We start from the raw sequence: 15315 nt of genomic DNA, 5'->3' as shown, positions 1-15315 counted from the left end.
GCCCCCCACCAGGAGGCTGAAGCAGACACCCACCCCCGTTAGAATTTCTGCCCTCCTCTGACCCACACAAAAAGACCCCAAAGGGGGAGACTCTGCAGCGACACAAGCAGTCATTGCACGTATCCGGCCCAGGAGGCATAGTTTGAGGACCCCTGATCTAGTGCAATATAAAAAAATGCAAATATTCTTTCTGCGAACCACCAAAATTTTCTTGCGGACCACCAGTGGTTCACAGACTATCTGTTGGCGACCATTGTTATAATCGATCACAATCAGCTGACCATACTGAAAATATGTTTTCAAACCAACCTACCAACCCAAAGTTAGATCCATGATTACTTTAAACCAATAAGAGCAAATTATGGGCGATCGTTCTATTGTAAATGCCTGTGGCACCTTGAAAATGGGAGAGTATGAAAGAGGATATGAAGGAATAAAATATTGAGTAGAACAATCTCTCTGGTTGCCTCTTGCACACCACAAAGATGAAAGTGTGACAATCTCAACAAGGGCACAAAGGGGCAACTTACCTCCTGAAAAAGCGTAGACATTTCACAGACCAGACACGAGCTGGGGCTTTGCATTTCACATTTGTGTCTGTCGGAGAGGAAGAAATCTCGCAGCAGTGGAGTGTGAGTAAGTGCTTGGACAATACAGTTCATAAAACATGTGTTCCCAAGATTAATTAGCCCCCGTAGACCTGTATAAAAACAGAAACAAAAAGAGGATAAGTGAACTAGTGGCTCAGTTTAATAAAACTCAGCTCAGCTCAAACTTTCAATCACTACAAAACGAATTTCTGATCGTCATTATTATTTCTTTTGTGTTTTGTTCGTCTCCTTCCACTTTAGCTTTTAAATGTTGTAATAACCCCTTGCCTTGAATATATCTTGCAACGTGATTAGGTGTGATCCCCCTCCCGCCCCAAAAATGCGGACATCTCATGTGCTACAAGAATTTACTTTCCCAATTGAGCAAAGCACTTAGGGCTCACTGTAGCATATTTAAAACTAGAGCTTCTTAAACCTTTGTCACTATGAGATACTGAGGTCTTCTAAAAATGCTGAGTCCTTTAAAAATGCTGCAGAAAGCTACGTTTCGCAGTCCATATTTGCATGCTAGAGTTAAGATCAAAGCATGGTCTCTAGCTACTGTTCAACCACAATTCCCATCACAATAACCACATCTTGGTAAGAAACTATAGCACTTATAAGCCATCACTTGGATTTTAGGTTTTTTCTTCTCCCCTGTTAAGTAATACAGAAAAGAATGAAAACCGCAGAACATCAACAAAACTGCAAAGAGCTTTCAGCGTATTCATTTTCATAAATATTTTCACCCAAGATCCCTACCAACAGCACCAATGCTGGTAAGGGTTTCTGGGACTTGGAACCCCACATATTTAGAAAGCATCAAGGTTCGTGACGGGCGGTTTTAAAGCATTGACTGGAGGAAGAAAATATAAATTCACATGTTTGTTCTGGGAATGAAAGCAATGAATGAAAGCAAAGAGACTTCAACTTAAATCAGGAAGGGTAATAAAATATTTGGACTTTATTTACAACTGAAATTCTCTCCTTAAACAGGAAACACTGTTTAGGGTATCAGGGTATTAGTGGACGCAGATGACCAGCCTGAAGATTGGCAAATTCTTACCTCTCCAAAGCAATGCAACTAAAATTCTGAGATGGCTGGTAATATTAAATGGCCTTGTACATGCAGAAATATTTCTGAACAGCCTTTCATCTTCCTTTCCCAAGCAGGTATGTTTCTGTTGCTAGGATACTGCAGACTAAGAACAGTGAATCACTATACTGGACAACCTATTAAGTAATGATACGGAAGCTGTCCTAAAATCACTGGCATTAACACAACACTATCCTCTTATCAAGCCCAACAAGCTACTTCTTATTTTCAACAAGAAATTGCTTTGCTTAACTTTTATCTAAGCTTTTAATTCTTATTACGATCTGCGGTGTGAATATAGAGAATGCCTTTTAGCTCACGAATGGCATCTGTCATATTTAGAAAGCGTGCAGCACCAGACATAGCATGTTTTGAATTTGCAGGCTTATTGTACAGAGGCGGAAATCAAGAAACTGTGTGTTATAAGCAAAAAAGTAATGCTATCTCTTTATTAACCAGCCCAAATTCCCAAACAAGAAGCAATTCAAAATACGTTACACAAGATAAGACACAAATGGATCACTTAATACACTGTGCTTACTGACTGTAACTCTGGAAGATAGATTTGAATAAAGGAACAAGGACAAGGCTTATTTATTTCTTTTAACAGCACAGGTAGTCCTCAACCTATGACCATAATTCAGCGTTGTATGTTTGGACTGCAGGGTGTGTTGTAGAGAAGTGCACATAAAAAGAAACAAATATCCTTGCCACCAATGAAATAGCCTTGCCGCTAATGAGGCTGTTGTAACCTCAACTCAGGTGTAACTACTATAGTTTTAGTATCACTGATTTCAGTTAAGAGTCTAATGATGGGAAACGGTGGGAGAAACAACAAAAAGCAATAGGAGTAAGACAAGGTTTAATATAATATGAAGGTTAACGGCAGACTACGTCAAATGATTTATGATTTAAGTAAGAGATGAGATAGAGAAGAAGAAAATGTAAGATAATAGAGAAGAAGGACAACTGCATTTTTAGCCTTGCTTCTTGCCTGTGAGTATGTAAAAAAAAAATCTAAACAAGAAGTAGTGAAATATACATTAGAAATTAAATTCAAGAGGGGTTGAATGAAAAATAATCCATCCAGTTCTGTAAATGGCCAACAGATGGCAGTGCTGATATCTCCAAAGCTCTGATATGTTTTTTAGCATCTCCTTTCACTTCAAGGGGTGGGAATTAAGGCATGTTACATGCAGTGACTAAATTTTTGACTGACAGGAGTCCCTCCAATTGAAATTCATCATCAAGTGCAGGTTTGGGATGATGGTAAGAGCATCGATGTTTACACTATGCATCCTTGGACCAAAAATATAAGAGACGATGAACCAGAAAGAGTTGGTTTGTAGGTTCCAGAACGAAGTGGACAATGTGTGACAGCAACCAAACTGGTTTCCCAGGAGAAAAGTTGATGGATGGATTGAGGACCATTGGTGGATCATTCGAAGAGAAACTGCTATCAGGCATGGCATTTCACAGGAACACGGGGGTGGGGTTTACATTATTGATGTTCTCCCACCTTGGAAGGTTTGTGGAAGAGGGCTTCCTTGCATGCTAATGACAGAGGTGAAAACTTCAAGAGTTGAAGTTGGCCAGCAATTATTGTCATGCCATAGGAAGGAAGCTGAGCAATTTCTTCAGCGCGTGTGACAGCCAATGAAACATAGGATCATTGATGTAAGCCAGAATTGAAGAATTGTTCCATGCAGTAGCACCACAAAACTTCACCTACAAAAAACAAAATGCACAGTCCAGGCTTTGGTAGGAAAGCTCATTGGTTATAATTCTTGGGGACGTAGATGATGCTATTCAGATGGATTTCCTTGAACCCGGACTATCAACACAAGAGTGCCACACTGTAACATCCAAGCCTTGAACACAATGATTAGACGGACTGTGAAAGCGTAAAAAGGAAATTCTGCTGCAATACTGCAACATCAGGCTGACTCATACCTCGTCAGCTATCCAAGAGTCAATTGTGAAATTGGATCACATAATCTTATTCCAAATATTATATAGGACCGAATCTGGCATCATGTAACTTCTATCAGTGTAAGTGAAGAGAAGGATTAGGGGAGACATGATAGCAGTCTTCCAATAATTGAAAGGCTGCTACAAAGAGGAGGGGGTCAAGCTATTTTCCAAAGCACCTGATGGCCAGAGAAGGAATAATGGATGGAAACTGAACAAGGAGAGATTCAACCTGGAAATAAGGAGGAATTTTCTGACAGTGAGAACAATCAACCCATGAAACAGAAGTTGCCTTTAGAAGTTGTGGGAGCTTCATCCCTGGAGGCTTTCAAGAAGAGAATGGACTGCCATCTGTCAGAAGTGGAGTAGGGTCTCCTGCTTGGGCAGGGGGTTGGACTAGATGACCTACAAGGTCTCTTCCAACTCTCTTATTCTGACCTTTTCCTCAAAGTGAAGGAATACCACTGCAGGCATCCATTTGACTCAAATGATGAGGTGAAAAGAAAAAAAAGTAAGGGCTTGACTGAAGAGGCAGACTGTAGAGTTTGTGGTGATTTTAAGACGTCTGCCTGTCATTGGTAGACATGCATAGCGAATGGTAGTAGACAATTACATACAAGTAATGAAAGAATTAGTTTCAATCATTATTTGCATTTAAATTTATTCAACTATCCATATTTAAAGTAAAGTTATGCCGGGGGGGGGTGGTGTTACTTTTCATTCAATGTGCTTATATTGTAGTGTCTCCAGGGTTTGCTGAGATCAATAAATTTATAAAATAATGATCACCAAACTGTCTTCTCCTCGAGCTAAACGTCACCAGTTCCATAAGCATTTCTTCAGAACCTTAGCCTTTAAGCCAGGGTTCTCCACCACTTGGGAACTTTTAAGACTTGTGGACTTCAACTCCCAGAGTTCCCCAGCCAGCATGGCCGTTGAAGTCCATGACTCTTAAAAGTTCCCAAGTTTGGAGATCTCTGCTTGAAGCCCCAAAAGCTATTTCAATACCGGGAAATTCCTAAAGCGGGATTAGAAAGAATATCGCAGAGAAGCTCTCTTGACGATGGACTGTAGCTTCATTAATAGCAGGCTGGGGGCCTCTAGATGGGATGTATAGCAAACGCAGACCTACAGGGGGAAAGGCAACAGTGACTTGCAAATGCAGGGTCATTAAACTTTCTGTTGTCTAATTCGTGCCAAGCTTTCTGCCAGAAATTCTGGAAGTGGTTCAACTCTGCAGCCCTGAACGGCACTGGAGATCAATACGGAAAGAGTTCTGCAGTAATCTTGCATCAAACTGTCTCCCTTATTTAGAATCAACACCAAAGGATGTCTATCGTACATCCTTGTACGTAAGATCATCCACTGTTTTTACCAATTTACCAAATGGGGTGCAGAAAGAAATGCATTACTACTCTTTTTTGCCTTATATAGAAGGTGAAGTAGGAAGGCTAAGAATAATGACAGGTGGCACCACATAGACAACCAAGAATAAACCTGGAAGCTTAGCAGGGCTGATCCTTGTAGGTACTTAGATGGTGGAGCAAATTGGTATTTCCTGACTCCAGGACAGACTGGGAAATTTGGGGGAAGAAGGGAAGTTTTCCCAGAACTCCACTGATAAAGCATTGAGTTTTTCTCCAACAGAGATACCGTGTTTCCCCAAAAACAAGATGGGTCTTATTTTCTTTTGACTCCCAAAATAAGCGCTTGGCCTTATTTTCGGGGAGATCTTATTATTTTTGAGGTGCAGGAAGTGACGAATGTAGTCACCTCATGGCTGATGCTGTGTTGTGCGTCGCTGGGCCTGCCACTCTTTTTGCGGCAGCCATTAGTGTGACAGAAGGGGCCCAGTGGCTAGGGTTGCGGGAGCGGCTGTTATGTAAGGGCGTGTGGGTGCATGGGGCATGTTCCCCCTCCCTTTTCCCCCCCTCTGGCCTCGCCTCCACACCTTGTGTTGTTTGCGCGGCAAGCAACAAGAGGAAATGGCAAGGACCCGCTGTGCATGCATTTAAATATTTTGGGGGAGGGCTTATTTTGGCACATGCGCTCAAAAGCCCGATTGGGATTATTATCCAGGGAGGTCTTATTTTCTCAGAAACAGGGTAATTACAATAACCCAACCTTTTTCCTTGACAAGTCAGGAATCAGACACACAAGTGATGATTAAGAAGGCGGTTGGGCTGAAAACAGGGATCACTGAGAATAGTTTCACTAAGAATTAACAAGAGGGTCAAGGGATTCTCCAGTTATCACCAACATGTTTTCATTACTGCTCTGTAATATCAGAGCCACAAGCTGCAAGCGTGAAGCTCAAGAAACAAACTCCCTGCCCTATCTGTGTTTTGAAGACATCCAACTGCCCTGATTAAAAATATTTTGGTAAAGCTGTAAACAAAGGAATGTGAAAGCCCACAAAAGAAGTGCTGCAAGTGAAAACAGGAAGGCAAAAGGTACAAAGACCAAAACGGAGAGACGCTTGCTGGAATTGGAGGATGTTCTATCATTATTAGTTGGAATTTCACTTTCGGAACTGATAGTAGATGCAAAAGAAGACATAACAGAATGAAAGTCGGATGCTCTTAATTCAGACATTAAAGCAAAAGAAAAGAGTTGATGTCTCGTAGGGAGAGAATATTCCAAGAGAGCTGTTGTGATGTCAGGAGGTTTTAGAGATGTGATAAATAAATAAACAAACCAGCCAAGGAGATGCAGTTTCAATTTCCTATTTTTAGGTGAAACGGAGTCAACTGAGCGGTCAACTAGAAATGAGAACATACATAAATCTCTGTGCCATTCATAGAAACATTTTGCTTAGCAGAAAACCATATTTGTTTAAGATACGCTTTTCCAGTTTGAACAGTTTTAGTAAAAAATATATTTTTTAAATTGTCAATTTTAACCTCAGTTATCACCTGCACCCACAGAACTCTTACTGCAGTATAGAAGTATTCAATTACTCTTTAAAGATTGGGTTGTTTCCTCTGGACCGTGTGGAAATTAGAAGTTTTCTGAATGGTAAAATAAAGAGATAATATATAGATGTATTTGGTGTTGCGCATATTTTTTGTAACAGAATGAAGATTTTATAAAGAGGAGATTTTATATTAACTCGATTGGAGTTCTGAAGCCAGAATTAAATTTGTGCAGATGGCATCGTTAGAAAATGGGACTCACTCCTACTAAACTGACGAAATGCAGTTCATACATAAAATCTTTTTGCCTTCATCCCAGTAACTCACCATATGTTGCTTATATATTCTTATCACTATTCACAACAGAGTTCATGTTTCAAAAAATGTGAAGAAAAGAACATTGTCAGCTACCAATAGCTTTTACAAGCCAACCCTACATATTATATATTGGTATGTACGAAAGCATGTCAAAAAGACACTGTGCAATTCTTACATTTCCAGTGGTACTAAAACCAGGTATTTAGTTGCCATATTCCCTTACTGTAAACAACAGGTTGTGATAAATAAGCACCTTTGACAAGATAGGGGAATTATTATACATTTTGCTGTGATTTATGATTATAGAAGGTCCCCCTCCCCTTTAGAGCTTTGTGTTTATTCAAGAATCTAGGTAAGTTTACATTTCTTTAGCTGTAACTTAAGGTATTGTCTGAAAGACAATTTTGCTGTCTACGTCGAGCAGCCTTTTTTTTTTTAGCTAATTTGGTAAAATTAAGCAGACCATGTTCTAATTCTCTTCCAGAAGCCCAGTAATCATGCTTACTGTTTCCACCACTGAATATTGGTACCCTATAACAGTTCCTTGGGCAGTGGGGCAAGAAACAAACAGTAAATGTGTTTTCCTTCACATCTGAAACAATGAATGCATGCCCAGAATATTCTATCAGGGTGTTTCAAGTAGACTGTTGAAATAAACAACAACAACAACAAAATCCAAAGCCATTAAAATATTCCATCAGTACAAAACTAAAAACATTACAAGTACATATAAATCAATAGGAATTTTACATGAGTCCTTTACTCCTTTACTTTTTATTCAGGGGCAACAAATATAGACAGGATGATAGTTCATGCCAATCTCTACCAGCTAGCCAACTTGCACATAGATTATCAAAGGGCAAATGTTATTTTTTTAATGAAAATAAACATTAAATCCTACTCAATTTTTACAGACAAGTAATTTAATTTAAAACACTAGTCCCAATACGTACAGCAGGTCTCATTCTTTAACTAGCAATTAGTTAACAGCTATCAGTTTAAATATTCTAACACAGCTGGAAAAGCACACTCTTGCTTTCACTACCATGATATGGAGGTTCCTTAAATGTTTTGAAATATTTACAAAGCCGGCTGCAACAACAAACAAAAAAAAATAGAAAAGAAAGAGATTAATGCTGCTTAGCTGCATGGAAGAGCATTCATTAACATTACAATAATAAAACAAAGCAAAAATCACTGTTTTGCCAGCTTCTGCTACCAATGCCAGCATTTCAATAAATGCAATCACAGCTCACGATGCAGACCAGCAAACAAATGAAATGTATTTGGGGTTTTGAGTTTCTTAAATATATCAAGAACTCATCTTATCTACAACCACACAAATGCAGCATCATTAGTGGCCTTCGTTCATAAACTTGAAGGAAAGCTTAATTTCATGAATTATGAAAAATAGACAAGTCATTAGAACTATACATGATTTTTTTTTTAAAGTGCTACCGGGAAGCAATCGTTGTGGTCATCTGGAGGCCCCAAAAAAGGATTTAGTCATGCCTATATTGTATTTCCCACAAGAGAGATCCTTGTGCTGAGTCATGCAAAGCATCTGGTGGAGACTGTCATACACTGTATGGCCCAGAATAGCAGGAATCCCAACAGATCACATATGTTAGCTTGCCATATCCATTTTAACTCGTTTTCAATGGAGACCTGTGGCTTGCAAATTATCTTTGGCCAGGCTGCCCAATTTAGGGATGTGTCAGACTACAATTCCCCCCAATCCAAGGCCTGCAATTTGACAGTTCAAATCTCACCAGGCTCAAGGTTGACTGAGCCTTCCATCCTTCCATGGTGGGTAAAATGAGGAGCCAGATGGTTGGGGGCAAGAGGCTGACTCTGTAAACTGCTTAGGGAGGCTGTAAAGCACTGTAAAGCAGCATATAATTCTATGTGCTATTGCTATATGGAAGTTATAATTTCAATGCATGTGGAAAGAAGCACTTTGAAAAGGGAAACTACTGCATGGAAGGCCATCATCATTTGAAGCAGTTTGCAAAAAAGTTGCTTTTTTAAAAAAATGTGCATTAATCATTAGGCTGTCAGGTTTGCGCACAGCTGTTGAATCTGATTTCCTGCCACTGACTCTCTCCCAGCTTTTAGACTGTACAGCCTGTTCAGTGGTGGCGAAGAAGAGCCAGGGTGGAGTAGAGAAATGCATGCAATTTACTCTTTAAATAAAACAAGTTTTCTAAAGCTGATGTCCTTGGCAGGAAAGGAAAACCGAGCCCCTATGAATTGGTCAGAGCCAAGACACCTCAGCGAGAAATGTATAGTGAATCCTTATTTGAAATATAAGACTTTCCCGTTATCCGAATTTAGCTAACTGGTGAGTCATTAAGAAGCATAATCAAAAGCTGGGGCAGCGCAGTTAAGTTCATCTTTGAAGTTTGTCTCCAGATAAACTGAAGGCATGCACATATGCTTCTCTGACTCACACATATCGCGTAGAAGAGATTTCAGTGGTTTAACCAAAATTTCTGTCTCAAAGGAGCTGGGTTTTAAACTGATCCTATGAGACTGCTAAGATTTTTCAGCAATGGTTTTTCTTCAGAGGTACCTTCTAGACAGCAATTCTGGAATGTATCAGCAAGCCTAACTATCACTGCGACATCGAATAGGATCCGATCCTATTAAGAGTTATATACCTATTTATTTATAAAAAGCCACACTTAGGAACTGAATAGGGGCCCTAAGGAGAAATTGCAGGTAGTCCTCAACTTAGGACCATAATTGAACCCAAAATTTCTGTTGTTAACTGAGACACAAGTGAATTTTGCCCCATTTTATGACTTTTCTTGCCACAGTTGTTGTTAAGTGAATCACTACAGTTGATAAGTTAGCAACCCGTCAGTTGTTAAGTGAACCTGACTTCCCCATTGACTTTGCTTGTGAGCAGGTCACAAAAAGGAGATCACAGGACCTTGGGATACAGCAACGGTCATAAGCATGAAACACTTGCCAAGCATCTGAATTTTGATCACATGATCATGGGGATGCTGCAAAGGTCGTAACTCTGAAAACCATGTGTCCCAGTTTTCGGTCACTAAACAAACTGTTGTAAGTCGAGAACTATCTGCATTGTAAGGCAATATGACTAAGCAGAGATGTTCTTTTGTTCTCTGTTTCCCTGTTCATTATGCAAGATTAAATATTCCCAAAGTAAATGAAACAAAATGTTTCTTAATTTCTTTATATTATATGAGCAGTTCCTGAAAGAATTGCTTAGTAAGATATGGATTTAAGATTATATTGATTTAAACCAGTTCTACTGTATAGGAAACCCAGAAAAATGAAGCAGATTAACTTAAGATCAACAGCACCTACATTATAGCTTTTCGGTCAGAATTTATTCAGCGAGTGTCAAACACAACCATTATATTCCCTGTGTTGGTGAAAAATAAACAACAACAAAAAAAAACGAGATAGAACAACAGAAAAGGAATGAGTTTTTATTTTTAGGACTCTGTCCATTAAGGAGGGAATATGAATCCTTAAAAAAAAGCACTCATTCAGAAGGCAGAAATATTCTTATATTAACTTGGCATCCCTTCCTGAAGCCTATTATCCAATTTCTGATTTATCATTTCATCCTGTAAATAGAAATCGGCAAGCAGCATCACTGAGGCACATGATCACCCCAGGCCTATGAATGCAACTTAAGGGAACTGCATCCCGATCACCAGATTAGATGCAGCCTGCTGGGCAGCAAATCTGGGAGTTTTCGTTTGATCGAAAAGTCGATGTCGTCCATAGATTTCTAGGAGCCAACAAACCTCTGAGAATTCGGAAGCAGCTGTGTGATTCTTCTCTCACAGATGGCTGGTACAATTGAGCCTCCTGGAGCAGCCAGATTTCAGAAAAGCGTTCTGGCAGTTTCTGCACTTGCCTTTTGGGGAGTGTGCAGAAGGAGGGGGGAAAGGAAGGGTGGGGGGAAATACACAGCAAAGCTTCACATTTGCTCATGACTTATGTGAATCAAGTAGCAGAAGGAAAGGCCCCGGGTATTAGAATTGAAAACACAATTATAAGTGAAAGGACAAACCACAGGCCAAACCAAGGTCATGATTCTGCATTTTTTTCAAATTAGAAAAAAAAAACAGGTACTGAAAAAGAGAGGGGGTTTAGATTTTCATGACTTAAGCATCTATAAAACACTGAGAATTATTCTTTCATCGGTCCATTCTATTGAGAACTTAGAAAGAAGGGGGTTAATTCAGGAGGGAGTAAAAATAGAAATTGCAGAATTGGATTCACACACAAATATTTTAAATGGATGGGTTCCTGGTATTATTGTTAATAATTTAGATAGGGGATTCAGATTGTTTCCATTCAAGCCAGTTACGCTGGGAACAATCTACTTGCAGAGAAATATTATTTTTTACCTTATTGATCTCAGTAAACTGAAAACAAGAGTTAATTGGCGTTAAATTAGAAAGAGCTTTGTCTAGCAAGAATTCTATCCATTTTTCACTAATGGAGAGGCTGTATGTTTCATTTAGAATCTGTCTCATATAGACAGAATACCTCTTCTGAATTACAGTATGTTCATCATAATTAACAGAAATCCATTTTCAACCATGGGCTTTTAAGAGACTAATGCTACATTTGGACCAAAAATATAATAAAGCCTCCGCTTGCTTTCTCAAGTTTAAAGTAAGCTTGGGGTTTTTTTGGCCCAGTTCACCAACCAGCTAGTTTTAAAGTAGTCATTAAAGTATTCATTCATGCAATTTTCAACATCCTCCCATCACCTCTGTCCTCATGCTCAGACACTCATGCTTCAGTTTACATAATATTGAAGGATCAAGCAATGTTTCTGGATGTTGCCTAGAGAACCAGAAGTAACGTCTTAATTACTTTTCAACCTACAAAACCTTCTTGGTGCCACTTTTAGGCTGAAGAACTATTACAATATTTATTCCACTCATGTTTCCTACCTCAGGTCATGTTGCCAAATGTCACACAGCTGCAAAAGACACCTGCCACTGTTCTGTCTCTATTGTCAGGGGCATCTCTTCCATTCCTCCTTTTATTTCCTCCTCCATTTTCCTCTTTTTTTAAAAAAAAAAAAAGAGGTCCGTCCTTTTTTTTTTTTTTTTTTTGGCGAAGTAACAAATGAGAATCCCAGGTGGCTTTAGCTAATTACCGCTGTACTTTGGAAGCCTAATTCTGCCTATTGTGAAAACAATAGTCTTCGGCCACAAAGTAACTTCATATGCTAATCAGAAGCAGACTGTTCTCTAGCTAATACCTCAAGGCTGTTCAGGAAGACTGTTCTTACAGAGGAAAAAAAAGGGGAAGGGTAACAAAATACAAGCTGTGCAAGGAAGAGAAAACACACACACACATACACAACACCATGCTTACATCCCTGGTATCTGAAATTAATCTGATGTGCTCATTTACATCACATGAATAAGATACAGCACAATAGGAAGAATGAATTAGGGTCCCCCCCCCCTTTTAATTAGAAAGCATTCGAAATTAATCTACTTAAAACATTATCAAGCTTCTGATTTTGAATAAGGTTGATATGACACAGCAGAACAGTAATGTCCTGAATTAGAAGCCAGAAGTTATTCGGAGCGTTATATGCAGGACCTATTTTAAAAGTTTGCAGATTAGCTGTAATGAATCGAAACCAATATGCATCCTTTTATATAAAGTATATTATTAACAGATTTTTGTGGTAAACAAGCCTCAAAAAGTAATAAATGATGTGGATTATTTGTCTATTTATTCAGCTTGCTTTAAAATGATTATCAAGGTGCTATGATAGTTTACAACAATACTTTATAAAATACTTTTTTTAACTCCACAATTTCCCATTTCTCTAGTTCATTGTATGAAATTCTTACCAAAGAAATCTCTCTCTCTCTCTCTCTCTCTTCCTGGGAGCATCAATCTCTCATCACTCTTTTCAATTAAAATGCTCTATTTTTTTATAAGGAAACTGTACCAGACTCCCGATATTTGTATTGCTCATTTCCCATTTCCACAAATCTGATCTGAAGGTATGTCAGAACAGCATATATTCCAAGAGATCACACCACAAATCTTCTTGAATATATAACAAAGTTGTTCGAATGTTCGTAATAATTTCTAGAGGGAAGAGGGATATTTTCACAGCGACTGTCTGCTGGAACAGTATGTTCCTGTCTGCCGTGATCCCAGAATCCCTCTGCTGATTAGGAAGTTAAGTTAAATTGCTTATGTGTGAAAGTAACGTTTTTTGCCCCAATGTGCATCACTTTAAACTTACTTACATTGAACTGCATTTGCCATTTTGCTGCCCATTCACCCAGTTTGGGGAGATTCTTGTGAAGCTCTTCAAAATCCGATTTAAGTTTTCACTATCCTGAAAAAGTTGGGGTTATCAACAAACTTTGCCAACTTTCTATTCACTCCTAATGTCAGACCATTTAAATATATAAGGTGACCCTCCAGAAAACCCCATGTCCTACTTAATTCTGCTTTGGCATCTATGCATTCCTATTCTGCCTCCTGAGCCTTACTCACAGGGTAAATAGCTACCTTTACTTAAGGCGGAATTAGAAATTTGGCTGAAGCATCTCCGTACAGGTAATCCTCAATTTACAACCACAACTGAGCCCAAAATTTCTATGGGTAAGTGAGACAGTTGCTAAGTGAGTTTTGCTCCATTTTATGGCCTTCTTTGCCACATCTGTAAGGGAATCGTTGCAGATCTTAAATTAGTAGCACGGTGGTTCAGTGAATCCAGCTTCCCCGTTGACTCTGCTTGTTCAGAAGCTCGCAAAAGGGGGTCGCGTGACCCTGGGAAACGGCAACCATCATAAATATGAATCAGTTGCCAAGCACCAAAATTTTGATCATGTTACCGTGGGGATGCTGTAACGGCCATAAATCACTTTTTTCAGTCCTGTTGTAACTTTGAATGGTCACTAAATGAACTGCTGTAAGTCAAGGACTACCTGTAGGTCTAACCATGTAATCATTTATCAAAAAAAAATATAGATATATGCAATCTACTTGATCTTTAATGCCTATGGACCCCAGACAAACAAACTAAATTCTTCTTGAGACTCTCAAACAACTCTAAAGGATTAATGATAAAGGCTTACATTTATTATTATTGCTGGGAAATATTCAACTAATTTTAAAGGAAAACCAGTTAGTTCTAAGGATGTTGATGGAGCTAGATTGCTGATGTGTATTTCTGAATGAATTCATTAAGAAACAGAGATACCAATGGGAAAAAAATGAGCATTTTTTAGGGGTAGATAGCCACCAGAGATGGGGTATCCTGGACAGTTTAATTGCTCACAGAGGACAGTGAAAATATAAACAATTTATCCGAGCATGCTTGCTTGATTCCTAATAAATAAAAATTCATGCAAACCATATTCACTGATAAAACTCCAAGTTTCATTCACTGCGTAACTGACATAAAGATAATACAAATGATTAAATATTTTGCATGCAGCAGAATGAAGAATTGTTATTTCTCTTATCCTTTTCATTCTGGATTCCTCACCTCAACACACATTCCTGAGTGTAGGGATTTCTATTTTAAGGAAAGCTAGAAACCTTTCAACGAAAGTCAAAACAGCCAGCAGAACAAGCAAGCAAAATGGTTTGTTGTTCAGTGATCCTATTCAGACTTTCAATTCATCAAAATACAATCTTGTCCAGCACTATTGACTTGACACAAGGCTGGACTTTCTTTACAATAGTGGAACATTCCAGTAGAGAACTCCGTCCTAGGTTTCCTAGTGGCATATGAAATGAATTCTTTCTACCAACTTTTCATCAATCATTTTCAGCACACAGACATGGCTTCATAAGCCACTTTCCCAAGACACTGACTTTAACATTTGACTTCAGAACTGAGATCTACCCAACTCCAAGTCTGTAGTATTTTTAATGGGTATTTGGATCCCAAAGTTGCAAAAACATGAGAACAAATGGAATGTATACCTTACTTACTGTAGTTTGGAAGTGTATAACGCCAACAACAGTTGCATCCAAAAAGAGTTAAGACCCACCCTGCCCACAAGGGATTTATGCAGAAAAATAGGAACAGCAACACAAAGAGACAAACTGGATAAAATATAAGGGAAGCCTTGAGTTTTTCTTATAATTAGTATTGGATGGACAGGAGCAACTGTCTGAAAAAAGAAATGAAAAGGCAGGAAACACGGAGGGAGGGAGGGAGGGAGGGAGGGAAGATTTTACCCTTTTTTCAGTTTTTTCTTTGGGAAATAATACATTGATAAAGTAACAACAAAGCATCTGAGCAACAAAAATATATCAGGCCAAATAAAAGATGAAGAACAAAAGAGAAATAATTTGGAAAGAGTATAAGAGGATCATAAAATAGGAGAGAGAAAAAGAGACGAATAGGTAAGTATCACCAAAGTGGTAA

General features: G+C 38.8%; 1 protein-coding gene across 2 annotated transcripts in view; it reads right to left on the bottom strand.

Annotated features, from left to right (window-relative positions):
• The window catches only part of USP22 (ubiquitin specific peptidase 22), a 54161-nt gene that overhangs the window by 16908 nt on the left and 21938 nt on the right, over nt 1-15315 (bottom strand). For both annotated transcript variants that reach the window (XM_032230558.1, XM_032230560.1), the window contains exon 6: nt 531-700. In XM_032230558.1, coding sequence (XP_032086449.1) covers nt 531-700 — 170 coding nt within the window. The remainder of the gene's footprint in view (nt 1-530; nt 701-15315) is intronic.

Source organism: Thamnophis elegans, chromosome 14, assembly GCF_009769535.1.
Source record: "Thamnophis elegans isolate rThaEle1 chromosome 14, rThaEle1.pri, whole genome shotgun sequence".
Taxonomy (NCBI): domain Eukaryota; kingdom Metazoa; phylum Chordata; class Lepidosauria; order Squamata; family Colubridae; genus Thamnophis; species Thamnophis elegans.
Note: the sequence above shows the minus strand (reverse complement) of the source record. Positions and strands in the feature narration are given on the sequence as shown.